General features: G+C 42.2%; 1 protein-coding gene across 1 annotated transcript; it reads right to left on the bottom strand.

Annotated features, from left to right (window-relative positions):
• Positions 1 to 1722: 1722 nt before the first annotated feature.
• On the bottom strand, positions 1723 to 13484 carry igsf8 (immunoglobulin superfamily, member 8). The gene is made up of 9 exons (XM_017036541.2): positions 12793 to 13484; positions 12469 to 12686; positions 9141 to 9521; positions 7500 to 7961; positions 4471 to 4649; positions 3869 to 4121; positions 3111 to 3554; positions 2106 to 2520; positions 1723 to 2005 (listed from the first exon to the last, which is right to left on the bottom strand). Exons 2-8 carry the CDS (start codon positions 12524 to 12526, stop codon positions 2393 to 2395), a joined length of 1905 nt encoding a protein of 634 aa, XP_016892030.1. The 5' UTR covers positions 12527 to 12686; positions 12793 to 13484; the 3' UTR covers positions 1723 to 2005; positions 2106 to 2392.
• Between the last annotated feature and the right edge of the window lie 1435 nt (positions 13485 to 14919).

Genomic DNA, 14919 nt, shown 5'->3' with positions numbered 1-14919 from the left:
TTGGTTTGCTTTCAGCCCATAAAATAAAGGGAACCATGTTCCACCAGCACACGGACACTGGATTATTTTTCCTCCGCTGTGGAATGTGCTCCATTGACCCCCTGACCTGAATTTTTCCAGGTTTCCTCACTTTGCGCTGCTGATAGCACATAAAGAAAATCCAGAAAAAACAGACAACGGAGAGGTTTATTGGTTCTATCAGCTGGCAGTTTTTCCAAAGCACCATAGGCAACAAACTGAGGAGTGACCCACAACGTCAGAGGCAGCGAGACACAACAATCCAAACATGGGTGACACCTCGGAAAAAAAGTTTGAAACAATGGTCCAGACACGCTCCATGCTGCTGTGAGAGTCTGACACACACACACAGATGCACACAGGGGGGAGGGGCAGCAGCAGGAGACACTGCAGCTAGGACAGGGATTAGAGAAGAACATGCACATACTCATTTCCAAGCGAAACGCCTGCAGCCGGTCTATGCCGCCCTGTGCTGCCAGGGCACGTGCACTTGTGTGTAATGTGTACAATCATGTGTTAGTTTGTGAATGTTGGTCAGGAAGGAAGAGCAGGGATGTGATTGGATCCCTTTATTGATCAGAGACATTACTCCTCAACAGTTAGGGCTTAGTGCAAGCCTCTTTTTTTGGGGGGAAGTTAGGGCTTAGTGCAAGCCTCTTTTTTGGGGGGTCAGGGAGGGTGACCCTGATGTGAAGTGAATAACAAGAAATGTTACTTTCCTCATCCTCTCTGAAACATATATCTTACTTTTAAATCGCGGCATTGTGGCCGCAGTTGCACGAACCTAAAACTTTTTTTCTTGTGAGTGCAGCCTTGGACAGGAAAGAGCAGGATGGATTTTCCTCCGTCGAGCACAGACGCTGTAAATCTGTCCAACAGACTCTTGCGGTCTAGCAGCAGGCGCTGCATGCATAATAGGTCTTGGCAGTGAACGTATTAGGCCTGGACCACATAATAGATACAATGATGACTAGCGTAGGACTTGACTTTAACTATCGCAGCTATCATATGCTTGGTGTAACAAACGTCAGTACGGGCAAAAAAAGCAAAGAGACGTAAACAAGCTCCAGAAAAGACGGCCCTGGAAGGGAATCAAGTAAACAACTGGGATCAGCAAGGTTTGGTTCCTTTCCCAGTTTTTCGTCCAAGTGCTTCAAAAAGGAACGGAACCCGGATGGGAACGTTAGGTTCAACACCAGGTGCTCCGTCAAATACCAACATGGCGCCAGAGCCCCGATAAAATAAAACAGCTCCACTCAACTTAAACGTGCATTCAGTCAGTGCATAAGGACCATCGCTTTAACTCTATCCATATCAAATCTATACAAGTCCACCTTAAAAACACTGTCCTATGTCCCAGGCCTGGTACTACATTCGTTTTGGCTTCCTTCCTTATATAAACAACAGACCAAGAAAAGGTCCCTGTCTTATTAGATTCCTGGAGGCTGAACTGTCTCCATGTGACACAGTGGCTCAAAAACACACACACACACAGAACAATAGAACAGTCATCAACTAATTGCAAAAACAGAAAATCCTTTGTTTTTGCCTGACACCAGTGCCATCATCCCAGGGGCGGAGCGTCAAACGGTTACAAGCAGCCGCCAAAACAGAGCAAATTCGTAACATTGGAAAACATAGTGTGGGTTTTTTTAAAGAATTGTCTAAAAAAACCCCTGAGGAGTGGAAAGTTGTGGCTGAAAGTTTCGAATTTAAGATATTGTTTATGTGTGGGTGTGACACAGCACTCTGGGAGTGATTAGATAAAAAAATACAAGTCATTATTTGGCAGTGAATATTAAATCATGTACATAGTGCAGAAAATTATGTTTTGTTTTTACAAACACAGGTTTCACAGATCTACTAGTTAGTAGGGATGTAACAATGCACTCACGGAGACTCACATTAAATTGAACCTAAGTAACTATGCAAAATGTACGTTCATCTCCTCTCGTTAAAAGTCTATAACTGCTCTGGTCTGATTCACCTCACTCACGGAGACTCACATTAAATTGAACCTAAGGAACTATGCAAAATGTACGTATCTCCTCTCATTAAAAGTCTAAAACTGCTCTGGTCTGATTCACCTCACTGACTGTCAATATTTTAAACGACAAAAGAATATAAAAATATTAACTTTACACAAACACTGTTTCGTGGCGTGACCACTGACTTTTGGAGATAACAGCCTACTCCGTACACCTCGACGCGTGCTATTTTTTTTTACGTCAACTGATGCGAATTGTCACGGACTTGTATCGATTTTCAACCGATTCACGATGCGTCGTTACATCCCTACTAGTTACGTCTGGACTTTTTTTTTTTTTTTTTCCCCTCAATCGCAGCCTCCTCGTGAGTGGCAAACGCTGGACATCTATTTTCGAGCCCGCTGCCTCGCCAGCCGTTTCATGAAGCAACAGGTCACCGAGGCGATGATGACGATGCCCACGAACAGGGCGGAGGAGACCCCGACGATCAGAGGGATGAAGAGGAGGTCCTCAACTGGAGCAGAGCGGAGGAGAAAAAGCTCACAGTCATTCAGGGCGACATGTGTAATGACCTTATAGATGTAAATCGATGCGGATACCAGACGTTTTAGTACAAACAGGTGAGCACCAGTCGGCCAGTGTCATTGCCCTCATGGGTAAATGATTGCAGTAGGTCAATGATGTCAACAGTGTGGACGTATTTTAACATCAGGGACGAGACTATAAGATTTGTTCTGTTATGATAGAAGCAATTTAATGTCCCTTAGCAATAAATGCGCTGATATCTGCTCGCAACTGGAGAGTTTTTTTTTTTTTTTCAACATTGTGTCTTTGTTTGATTATTAAAACTGCATTAATGAAAACAGGAAGCTCTTTTGGTGTAGAAGCTCCGCTCACTTTCTGTTCTGCTGGCCGTGACTTCTCCTTAGTTTTCTTGATATAAATGCCATATTTGGTGACAATGTCACATTGAATTATTTTAATAGTCTTCTGTTTATGGGAAAAATATAAAAAAATGCTGTTAATCATTTCCGTGTTTGGTGATGATAAACAAAATATCCGATTTGTCTGATTTGTACTCTGTAGCATAAAGCACACACTCACCTCTTGCATACAGGTAAACGGTCACTGCATTTGACTCCGCCTCCACTCCCGTGTTGTACCAGCCTCCGTGCGGATCCTGACTCCAGGCCTCGACACTGCACGCGTACATGCCCTGGTCCTCCATGGTGGCCGTGTGGACCCTCAGTCTGTAGCCGACAGCCGACAGACGGTCGACGCTAATCTCACTGCCGTTGGTGATTATATTTGCGACGCCGTCGTACGTCAGATACGCCACCAGTTTGGGTTTTTTAGGGGCGTCCAGAGGAGCGGCGTCGGACGACGAACGCCTGACAAAAGGCTCGGGCAACGGCCACTGCAGCCACTTGACCCGAGCCTGGGCCGGACGTGTGGTCGTGATGGTGGCGTTGCAGATGAGGGTGATGGTGCTGCCCCTTTTAAGGAGGGGGCCTCGTTTGAGCTGAGCCACAGCTGAGACCTTCACATCTGTGAACATATAAAAAAATATATATATATTTTTTTAGTCATCATCTACATTTGATCACTAGTCATTTAGTTTGAACCAAGTTGTGACGGCATGTTACGCAGTCAGAGCATATCATGACATTCAAACTTTTAGGTAAGATGTTGCTAGGAAAACAACTGTTTTGGAGGATGTGATTTTAAAATATATAAAATGGAAGATGTCAATCAGAAAAATCATCCTCTGGTTTGTTTCAAATTATGCATAATAAAGAGTATATTGCTGAGTTCATCTGCCGGGACTCTGCCCTCTGCTGTTATTGGGTAGCCACTCTCACCTTTGGTTTTCAGGTTAACGACGACGCCCTCGGACTTCTGAGTGAGCGTTGCTGCCACGGAAGGACCAGGGTTCCTCCTTCCGGCGTATACGCTCACCACGCACCGATACGACCCAGTGTCCAAGGGCCGGGCTGAGAAGAGCTTCAGCGTGTACCTGCCCTCTGCCACCTTCTCCATGGAGCCGCCACTGGCTCTGCTGAGGTCGTCGCCCCAGCTGACAACGCCATCTGTGCTCATACGGGCCACTTCCACCTTCATGAGAAAATAGATCCTTTTCAATTTTTTCCCAGCACGTGTACGTGAATACCCGGCACTACACAATCACATTATTGGCTAAGGTTTTATATTACGTGCAGTAACGCAGGGGTGTCAAACATACGGCCCGCTTTCAGAATTGTGTCCGTTGATGTGTCTGTGATGTTTTTTTAAATTTAATTTTCTAATATACTTGTTCTAATTTGCATGAAAACAAAGGGTAAGGGCAAAGGGTCTGGTATAGTTGACATCTAATCAGGCTGTATGTAGCCCCTGAACCAAAATACGTTTGACATCCTTGAACTCAAGACGAAGATAAATAATGTCAAGTCCAAAGTGTTGGTACCTCCACTCCTCCAGCAGTGACTCCATCAGGGCCCCCAGACCCCCTCTTCATCCACTGGACCAGCAGACCAGAGTTGACGTCTGATGGCAACCCCAGCACCTCACAAGTCAAAATAAGGGGCGTACCAATCTGCAAGGTCACCTCCCCTCTGGGTGAGGACGTCACACTCAGGGACTCCGCTTCAGAGTGTGAGAGAGAAGAGAGCAGAGAATTAAAAAAAAAAAAAAAAAAAATTGAAAGTCACCTTAAATGGACAAATATACGGTGTAGGTAAAATACAATACAAGGTCACTGAGACCATTTCTCCTGTGTAACATCTTATTTAGTGAATCACGTTTGGTGGAGATTCTGAATAAAAATGGCAAAAAATATCACCATCACTGATGTGTTCTGTGCTCAGTCCAAAACAGGGTGTGCCGTAAAGGAGAGATGTGTATGTTATTAAATAGAAGCAGTCATTTTACTGAGCAAACATGGAGAGTATAATTATTAGCTATTGGAGTTCAGTGTTACCCTGACTGTAATGGAGACTTCGGTGTGACAGAGACAGACACTCTGTCAACGTAAGGACCGGGTGAAATAAACAATTACTTCAGAGCTCCACAAGCAATTAGACTGAGCCGAAGCTGAAGCGCAACAAGGAAACCTCTTAAATGGAGCTAAGGTGATCGACAAGGGAGCGATACATTTAATGTATCAGTCGTGAAACTGCACCAACAAAGCTTTGCAGAAAATTAAATAGTCATCTAGTTTAAATAAGTCATTTCCAAACAGAACCTAAAGGGAGGAAAGGTGGGAAAGTCAGGAATTAGAAACAGATTGAATGGCAAATATCGACTGATGCTGTTGGGATTCAATCAATCAAACCGGGGTTAGAAACCAACAGTAACGGTGTCATTTGGAATTGACATATTTGCCCATTTACTTAGGCTTATTTACTTATTACTTAATTATTATTATTACTCAGAATTCCTGTTTTGGTCATGTCGTTAGGTTAACTCCCACCTTCTGAAGAGCTGAGGTAAATATTTGTGAGGAACCATCAAGAGTTTTCAACGGCAGCAGGAGGAGATCTGCGTATGTGAAGATTATACTGATGAGTGTCCATCCATCCATCCGTCCATATATCCATCCATCCATCTATCTATCTATCCATCCATCTAAACATCTATCTAGCTACCCATCCATCATCTATCTATCTATCTATCATCCATCCATCTATCCATCTATCGATCCATCTATCATCCATCCATCCATCTATCCATCTATCCATCCATCCATCCATACATCCATCCATCCATCCATCCCTCCATCCATCTATCTATCTATCCATCCATCTAAACATTTTTCTATCCATCCATCTATCCATCTATCGATCCATCTATCATCCATCCATCTATCCATCCATCTAAACATCTATCTAGCTATCCATCCATCATCTATCTATCTATCTATCTATCTATCCATCCATCCATCCATCTATCCATCCATCCATCTATCTATCTATCTATCCATCCATCTAAACATTTATCTATCCATCCATCTATCCATCTATCCATCCATCCACACATCTATCCATCTATCATCCATCCATCTATCTATCTATCTTTCTATCTATCTATCTATCTATCATCCATCCATCCATCTATCCTTTGCTGTAAAAAGACACTAGGACCATTTATTTCATCACTACTGTAAGGTCTCTCTGTCTCCCTTCCCTCCTGCTTGGGTCTGTTATGTAATCAGTGCCATCACATTCACCTGTGTTCTGTGATTACATGTTCATTGGTCTCACTGACGTCACCTGGTGCCCTGGGTATAGCTACCTCTCTCTCCTTCACTCTGTTATTGTCAAGTCACTGGTCCGTGTCCATGTTCTGTGTAGTTGTACATGCCATGTGTTCCTCATTCATAGTTCTCGTTACTAGTTGCGTTGTTCCTGCCTGGTCCTGTATCCAGTTTGGTCAATAAATATACACATTTCAATAAACTTTCTGCACCCGACCAACGTCTCTCTAGTGCTGCGTTTGAGTCCTGGCTACTTGCCTTCACTGATACAGTATCTACGGGTTTAAAAATACAAGAAATCAAAATGTTCTCTCAACCGTCTACAACAACTTTCAGATATAAGGCACTATCTCGTAAAATATGTTATATCTAGATATAATATCGCATTATGTTTCTGTCAGAGGTTTAGTCATTGGTTTCTAAATCCTTGAAAAACAAATTTGAAATCAGAGCATTGCATTTTAACCACACCAGTTGTGACAAGTTTTGTGACCTGATGCCAAAGAATCACTTCTGCAAACTGTGATAAGACTTAAATTAAAGATGTGTAGAGAATTTGCTTTGTTTTGTTCAAAAAACAAAAAAAAAACAAGACTTAAATTAAAGATGTGTAGAGAAATCGCTTTGTTTTGTTCAAAAAAAACAAAAAAAAAAAACTCTTGAACTCTTTGACTCACTCTCGGAGAATGTTGTGATAAATCCATACAAGTTCCAGACTTGATGGAAAAACCATCAAGTAATCCACTGCTTAGGGAAACCAGTTAGTCAGCATCTAGAAATTCAGCTGTTTTTTTTTTTTAAACCTACACTAACAGCAATAGCTGCAGTTGGAAACCTTGAAAGATTTCAAAGCAGTTAAACATTAGCCCGAGTGACGAATACGATAAAAGATCCGAGGTATGAGCTGGTAAAAGAAAACCAAATTTGAGCTGCTTTGGTTTATCGTCTCAGATTTACTCTGTGACCAGAGCAGCCAACTTTATTGTAGGATATCCCGTTGCCTTTACGACGGCTTTCAGTTTCACAAAGTGCCTGCAGCAAAGTTTTATTACCCGCGTCTGCAGTTCTCACCAGGTCTGCTAACCGAGCAACGACCTTAGCATAACATAATCAGCTGTTGCGCAATCTGCTTGTTACACACTGTGACCTTGGAAGATGCTACATGTTGTTATAGCGTTGGCACATGTCAACACAAACCAAGCAAACAAACCCTGGCACTGGTTCCACATTGCCTCACTGACCTAGTTGCTGCACGGTCAGGTTGCCAACGTCCAGCGTCCTCTGTGCGATCTTCTGCCAGGATCGATCCGGGTCCCGGATCCACTGCGCGGCCTCGCAGAAGTACGAGCCGCTGTCGTCGGGCTGCACCGCTTTTATCCTCATCACGTACACGCCCTGGCCTCCCTCTCCGTTCCTCTTCTCCAACGTGATCTCGCCATCGTCGTAGCGCTTCTTGAAGGAACGTCCAGGGACCACGGCCAGCATGTTGTCGATGGAGATAATCTCTCTCACGGTGCTGACCTCCCCTCCTGCTCCGCTGCCCGAACTCTCCCCCACGCCCCGCTTCCCAAACGTGATGGACAGATGGGTGAGCTGCTCCGACTGGATGCTGGCTGAGCATGTGAGCTTCACCTCAGCGCCTTCTGGCACCGGCTGGCTGGTGAGGGAGCGGGTGAAGCTGATCTGGAGTGTGTCAGGAATCACTGCAGTTAAAAGGGAAGACGACACACACGGAGAGAGTTCTATGATGTCAAGCTGCTGTGGGAGACAGATGGGGGAGGGGGTGTGTCATAGGTCATTTCTATCACCTGTGTTCTGTTTATACTTTCCTGTTTTAAGATCATTGAAGAAAATCTGACTTTTAGCCTCTCTGGCTTTGGACCACAGGTGGAAAAAAAATACTAAAAAATATAAAAGTATTTTTACTTTGCTTAACTTCTACTCAAGTAAAAGTAATAAAATCTACTTAAGTAAAGGTAACAGTTTAAAATTTACATTGAGTAAAGTTTTAGTTACTTTAAATTACTTGATACAAAAAAAGACGAGTCATACATCTAATCTGCCACGAGTTGTTTTTAATCAACAATTCAAATACAAGTGGCAGAAGTTGCGGCACATAACATTTTATGATAAACTTATTTCCTCGTTTCGATTTGGCTGATTTGGCTGAGATATGACCAAGGATTTCCTTCTCTTTCTGAGTCATCTGCTCCAGGGGAGCTCTCTGCTTGATAATCCTCAACCTCCATTTTTTTTTTGTTCGACACCAGCCATCATCCAATGACAGGCTTGAGTCTGTCTCTTAGATTAATCATTTAATCAGTAATCAATGACAGGCTTGAGTCTGTCTCTTAGTCAACGTTGTCTGGCTGCATTAACATAGTCGGAAATCCACGCACGCCTAAGCAATTTTCTTTCAGTTAATGCAGATTGTTTTTCCCCTGCATTTTTTTTTAATCAGTAACGGGTTCATTTTCACGTAGCAAAGTAAAATACTTGAGTCCAAATGTACTTAGAGTAAGAGTAGTTAGAGTAAAATTACCTATTCTGTACGCCAGTTAAAAAATTACAAATTACTCACAAAAACTAATCAATTCATTACTTTCCAACCTCTACTTTGGATATTATAAATGCATTATAATGGAAAAAACTCCCCGTTGCAAAAGTGTTCTGATTGATACGTCTAAAGTGAATTTTATACTCTGGAAGAGAGCAGTATTCAGATTTTATATTTTAAGGAACAAAGTAGTGTAGAAACTAATGGTGTGTAAAAAAAATAACTAAATTAACAGAGACTCGTTACAGTTAGTCAATGATTACCAACACACTACTTAAAAAAGGAAACATACAGTATTTAGGCCGTAGGTAAAGATCATACGCACCTTTGACCTCTACCATGGAACTGTAGTTCCCCTGGTAAACACTGTCCGTGCTGGGTGTGTAACACTCGTACTTTCCCTGGTCATCAGCTCGGAGTTTCTGGATCACCAGTCGGACGGCGTCCCCGGAATCCCTCTCTATTCTCACTTCCCCGTTTCTGACCCGGGCCTGGAAAGGTGTGTACGGGAAGTCTTTGTCTCTGGTGGAAACCACTCCCAACTGCCTCCCCCCGGAATCATCCCTGTACAGGAACCACTCAAAGTCCTGAGTACGTGGTCCTTCGTACGCTGACACCGCACAGGGCACAGCCAGGGGAAACCCTGCCACGCGGTACAGAGGTCCCAGGGGTAGAGTCACATCTCGACCCAACGCACAGTGAAGCACTGCGAAGGCAGAAGTTTAGAGTCAGCGTGAGCAGGGGAGAAAATTCATGGAGACAGGATCACTCGTCAGGGTCACACTATAGTCTCACAGCCGCTGTATTGGCCTGATGGCTGGCTAAGAAGGACTCAGTATATATTTTACTGCAGTAGCTGCAGAAAAGGCTGAGGCTGAGTGAGGTGAAATTATAAAACGCTCTATTTCCTTTGTTGAAAATAAAATAAAAAATATATAATTTTATTGTTGGAAAGACTCGGTGTTTTGTTACCTCAGCACTTTTTATCATTTACAGCCAGTGCTGAGATACTTTATGGAGGTCTGAATATTGGATTACAATGGTTTAAATTAGCCAGTAGGAAAAGTACTGTAAATACATGTATTTTGTTTTAACTGTAACACATATATATTTTACTAATATAAAACTGAATCAAGGGACAAGGAACAGGACCAATAAACGTCAGCTTTCTAAAACCTACACCTTGTACCGTTTAGGATATGCTGTAGTTGAAGGCACCATATTTTCTGGCTTCATTTCAAACAGGGATTTTGCATTTGCGCTGTTCATCAATCAAAACAAAAAAATGTTTTTCTTTTTATATAACAACATATATATATATATATATACACACACATATATACATACATATATAATATAACACAAAGCCTCTTCTCTGAAAAGGATCCCTGCTCAGAAAACACTGCCTCAGGTGCTGAAACTGCTGCCCTGACATTCATACGACAGGGACACTTCCACAAAACAGTCTACCGTACCGATACTGAGTCAGTCTAAATACCACATGTCACGTTACTGACCAAAAAAGGAAGTTTCACTGTAGAGTAAACCAGTCTTTGAATTAGACATGAAAGTAGAAATGAAAGAAAAAAAAAATAGTTATTGTGTGCTAGTTTCATAGTATGTAAGTTCTGGTCATTTGAAATAAAACTTAATGTCAATTGTATTCATTAAGATAACAGGAATATAAACGGAAACAACTGCAGGAACAATTCATCTCCAAGTTAGACTGAAATTTATTTACAATTTATTAGGAACAATTCATCTCCAAGTTAGACTGTAATTTATATAAAACAAACAAAACCTGGATCTTTTTCTATAAAACTGGCGACTGAAAACACTTTCTTCGGAATGTGCATCTCTCACTTCATTTGTTGACTGTAACATTAATAATTGAGCGAGAAGTAAAAACACTTTTCACATGAGCCGGACGAGCCGTTTCCGTTCGGTTTTCCTCTGGCTCTACTTTGAAACCGCAGTGAGCAGTGTCACTTTCCTATGTACAATTCCGGGAAAAACACTTTCCTTTCTGACCACAGCAACGACAAAAACTATAATGATTTATTAACTGATATGATGAGTTTTGCCAAAGCTTTCAATTAAAGCATTGCGTCGGGGACCACTATTCGTCCCAGCTATACGGTGTATGGTTCCAGCCAGCCCAGGTAGCTTTTCTTTTCTCGACACCAAGTGATTTGGATCTGTAAACAAACAGAGGAGAAATCTCCACATCTTCAGATGCAAATGACATGTTTGCATCGGTTAAACACCCACCCGCTAACTGACACTGAACAAAAGGAACTGCCACAACACTCACACCCAGTGACTGCACTTAAAACTACCTAAACTTGAAATACTAGACGGGTGCGTTTTGGCACTCCCTCCGTTTGGGAGCGTTATTGGCAGACCCAGAAACAGCAGGAGATTTCACGCAGCCCAAAGTGGGACCTGATGATGTGGGACACAGACAAAGACAGGGAGACCGGTGAGACATTTAAGAGGATCAAGTCCTAATTAACACTGGGCTCTGACTGATCAGGGCTGGAGGGAGAGAGGGGGGGGGGGGGGGCAGCACAGTGTGTGACGTGCTTAATTCTGTCTGGAAAACAATATGTGATGCAACAGGGGCGTTGCCAGAAAAAATTTGTCAGGACAAAATAAAACCAGGGTTAAAACTAAAGACTAAGCTGTAGTATTTGTGTATGTGATTGGACTGAGCAAAGAAAGTACGGTGTTGATCCATACCAAACATACGGGATCTGAACTGGAACATGGAAGAGATCCCTGCATGGAATGCAGAAGGTTCCTGGTTCAATTCCACCTATTCCCCAATCCCAAGATTAGTTGTCTCATTCCAGACATCTGGTATAATAACTAAATATTAAATAGCACTTTGCTGACTACCACTGTAGTTTGGCCAAGTCAAAACAGTCCTTCTTCTTCCTCAATTGAGTTACAGTTCTACATTTTACTGGTAAAACTGTATGGTCAAGAAAAACAAAAGCAGGAACATATAAATGCATCATTTGTAAACACAGGGAAGCCTAAGTGAGGCATGTGGCAACAGTGTTTTAGTGGTGATCAGAGCTTAATGTTGCATTGCACTTGTAATGATTTTCTGAGAACAATAGAAAAAAGCAGAGAGGAACAAACAGGGGAAAGTTAGATTATAGTCAAACTATGTACCTGTATGTCATCAGTTCCTCAGACTTAGTTTATTACAGTTATTATTCTTTACTACTCCTTGTGTGTGTATTTTGTTGTATCACAGTACATTTCAGTACATCTTTACCAGCTATAACAGAAAGTAAATAGCAGTACATATTAAAACAAAGATCTCCTTTCTGTGAAACTCGGAAATGAAAATAAACACCTGCTGCTCCTTTGCACTGACTCGTCATCAGGTCAATGATCTCTATCAGTCATTTCTGCTGTTATATTGTAGGTAATAAAAACCTATAGACCGCAGAAATGAGAGGGATGTTAACAAGTAGACGGACGTCCACGTATACTGTTGCACACTGGGACACAGTGAACAATAATTCATCTAGTCTGGATAAACATCCTGCAAATGAGCCAGTGTGTGGCAGATGGTCAGTCGTGCTGTGTGCAGTTGTCACTGTTGTGGTAAGAAAAAAAAAAAAAGCTGCACTCACCCCAGAGTAGAAACACAAATGGAGCTGTTTTCACTGAAGCCACCATCGTCCTCCTCATCTTCTCCCCCTCCTCCGGTGTCCAGATGGACGACTCAGCTCAGAGTGTGTGTTTCTGTGTGTTTCTGAGGTCGTTCGCCGCCGATCATACTACAGAGCAGCGACTACAGCGACCGTGTCCACCATCAAAACAGCAGGGTGGTCATGTGCACAGTGAAGCTCTACACACACACAGGCAAGAACAAACAGTAGAGTTGGCGCCGTTCGTAAAGTGCAAATGAAGATCGACGCATGCATAAATGAACAAAACGTTTCGTTTGTCATTACCTTCTTCGTGTATCTCCGTCGTCACATCTACCGGGCCATGATGGTTCGGGTTATTCCGGCCCCTGATAGACACACGCTTTTCAGACTGGCCACGCAGTTGCAGGCATCACAGTGGGGGTATGATTAGGGTGTGTGTGTGTGTGGAGTGGGTGAGGAGGGGTGGTAAGTAATAAAAGGGAGGAGCGTGCATGCAAAATAAGTGAAGCTGGTGCCATTGGACGAGGGAGGGAAGATGGCAGTTTGAACCAATGACAATAGTAATTGTTAGAGACGCATGAAACCGCAAGATGGCAGCAGAGCAGAGCGCATGTAGTCCAGCTGTATGTCGGGAGAATTGGTTGGTCTCTCTCTACCTTCGAGTGGCTTCGTCAAATTTCAATATAACGTATCAATTGGTATACGTATTAATTAAAGCAAATAGGGAAATTAAACGGTTATAAACATGCGTACACTTCGAAACAGTCAGTACACAGTATGTAAATTCAGAACTAACTAATTACGGAAGTACAGTGGTCCCTCTCCTATCGGTAATTTATTGTTCCCACCGCGAAAAGAAAGACGAGATAGTTATTATATTATTTACGTATATATTTACCCTTTACGAACCTCCTCCACAGAGTTTTCAACCCTCCCTAAACTGCGGTTAGCGCTCAACTGCGGGAGGAAGTGTAGCGGAGTCGCTACGCAGGTGCAGCCTCCGCCGCAGGTGAGCGCAGTTGGAGCAATCAGGCCTCTCCTTAGGAGCCGGGAGAGAGGAGAGTGAACACTGGCCCAGGCGATGTCTGTTAGTTTATTTGTTTGCTATATTTTTACTGTTTCAATTTATTAGGTTAGAAGAAAAAAATTATTGTGAAAAAAAAGTTTACTGTTTCAATTTATTAGGTTAGAAAAAAAAAATATTATGAAAAAAATTGAAATTCAAAATAAATTACCGTAAAATACCGCGAGATTGGAATAAAAAAAATCCGCGATGTACTGAGGAAGCGAAAGGGGAACCGCGATATAGAGAGGGACCACTGTAGTTGTCATTTTTAAAAAGTCTTTTTTATTTTTTTCAAACAAAATTTAAAAGAAGCTATAAGAAACATTCTATTGTACTTTGTGTTTTCTTGTAATTTTTATTTATTTATTTTTCTCCTACCAAATTGTCCAATTTCCCCATATTCATTTTTGCCCAATGGTACATTGCATCATGTGTCATACATCTCAACCAGCAGATGGCGCCATTCAATTGCCCCACGAGTTTCATGGTTTTGGTTCAAGAAAGTCAATACACACGTGTTAATTAATACTTTTTTGTGTGTGTGTGCTACCGTCAAAGAAGTGAGCAACGTATGTTGACAGCTAATCATTGTACGTTGACCCCGATGTTTACAAAAGTAAAACCTTCATGTATAGAACTGTTTACACCAACAATAACCACGAACAGACGGTACTGTTAAACCCAGTCAACACGTCTGAGACCTGGAAAGGAAGCGTGCCTTCATCCTGATTTTTTTTTTCTTTTTCATCCTCCTATAAACGATCAGATAATGAACATCTGTGGATTGAGGAGGGAATATTTGAGCATACACTCCCACTGGATCATCATTTCAACTGATTTGGACAGGATATGGCCCCGTATGTGGTCAACTATGGAGGGACGTAGATGGGAGTTTAGAACTGGGGGACCTGGTTGTCAGCTCCTTGACAGATATAGATAGATACCTATATAGGATACCTATAGATATTGTTCTTCAAATTGTAAGTCGCTTTGGATATAAGCGTCAGCTAAATGGAATGTAATGTTTATATATATATATATATATATATATAGTCAGGGTTTTTTTTCTTTCTTCATGTTTTCCTGTATACAGTATATCCTTACTTAAGCTTAACAGCAAATATTGTGACATTTGTATACACCTTGAACGTACCATTAGCTGTAGCACACAGACACATCACAAACGGCACATTACATAATCTAACGATTATGTAGGGCCATTAAGGGGAGGGGTTGGGGTCAATATGTATCTCAGGGGGTCATCCCATCTCCTCTCCTCTCCCCGCTTCAGGCTACATGGAAACATGGATGACTTCAGAGTGTGGCTTGACAGTGCGAGAGGGGAAGTCATTTAGGTCTTCTGG

This window comes from Cynoglossus semilaevis, chromosome 11 (assembly GCF_000523025.1).
Source record: "Cynoglossus semilaevis isolate Cse_v1.0 chromosome 11, Cse_v1.0, whole genome shotgun sequence".
Classification (NCBI taxonomy): Eukaryota; Metazoa; Chordata; class Actinopteri; order Pleuronectiformes; family Cynoglossidae; genus Cynoglossus; species Cynoglossus semilaevis.
Note: the sequence above shows the minus strand (reverse complement) of the source record. Positions and strands in the feature narration are given on the sequence as shown.

What these genes read in the sequence shown, in the direction of transcription:
- igsf8 (XM_017036541.2), bottom strand. Translation starts at nt 12,526, where the DNA reads ATGAGGAGGACGATGGTGGCTTCAGTGAAAACAGCTCCATTTGTGTTT. An exon ending in TTCCATGGTAGAGGTCAAAG is followed by an intron (nt 7,962 to 9,140) that starts GTGCGTATGATC and finishes TTTTAACTGCAG; the next exon opens with TGATTCCTGACACACTCCAG. An exon ending in CGTTAACCTGAAAACCAAAG is followed by an intron (nt 3,555 to 3,868) that starts GTGAGAGTGGCT and finishes ATATGTTCACAG; the next exon opens with ATGTGAAGGTCTCAGCTGTG.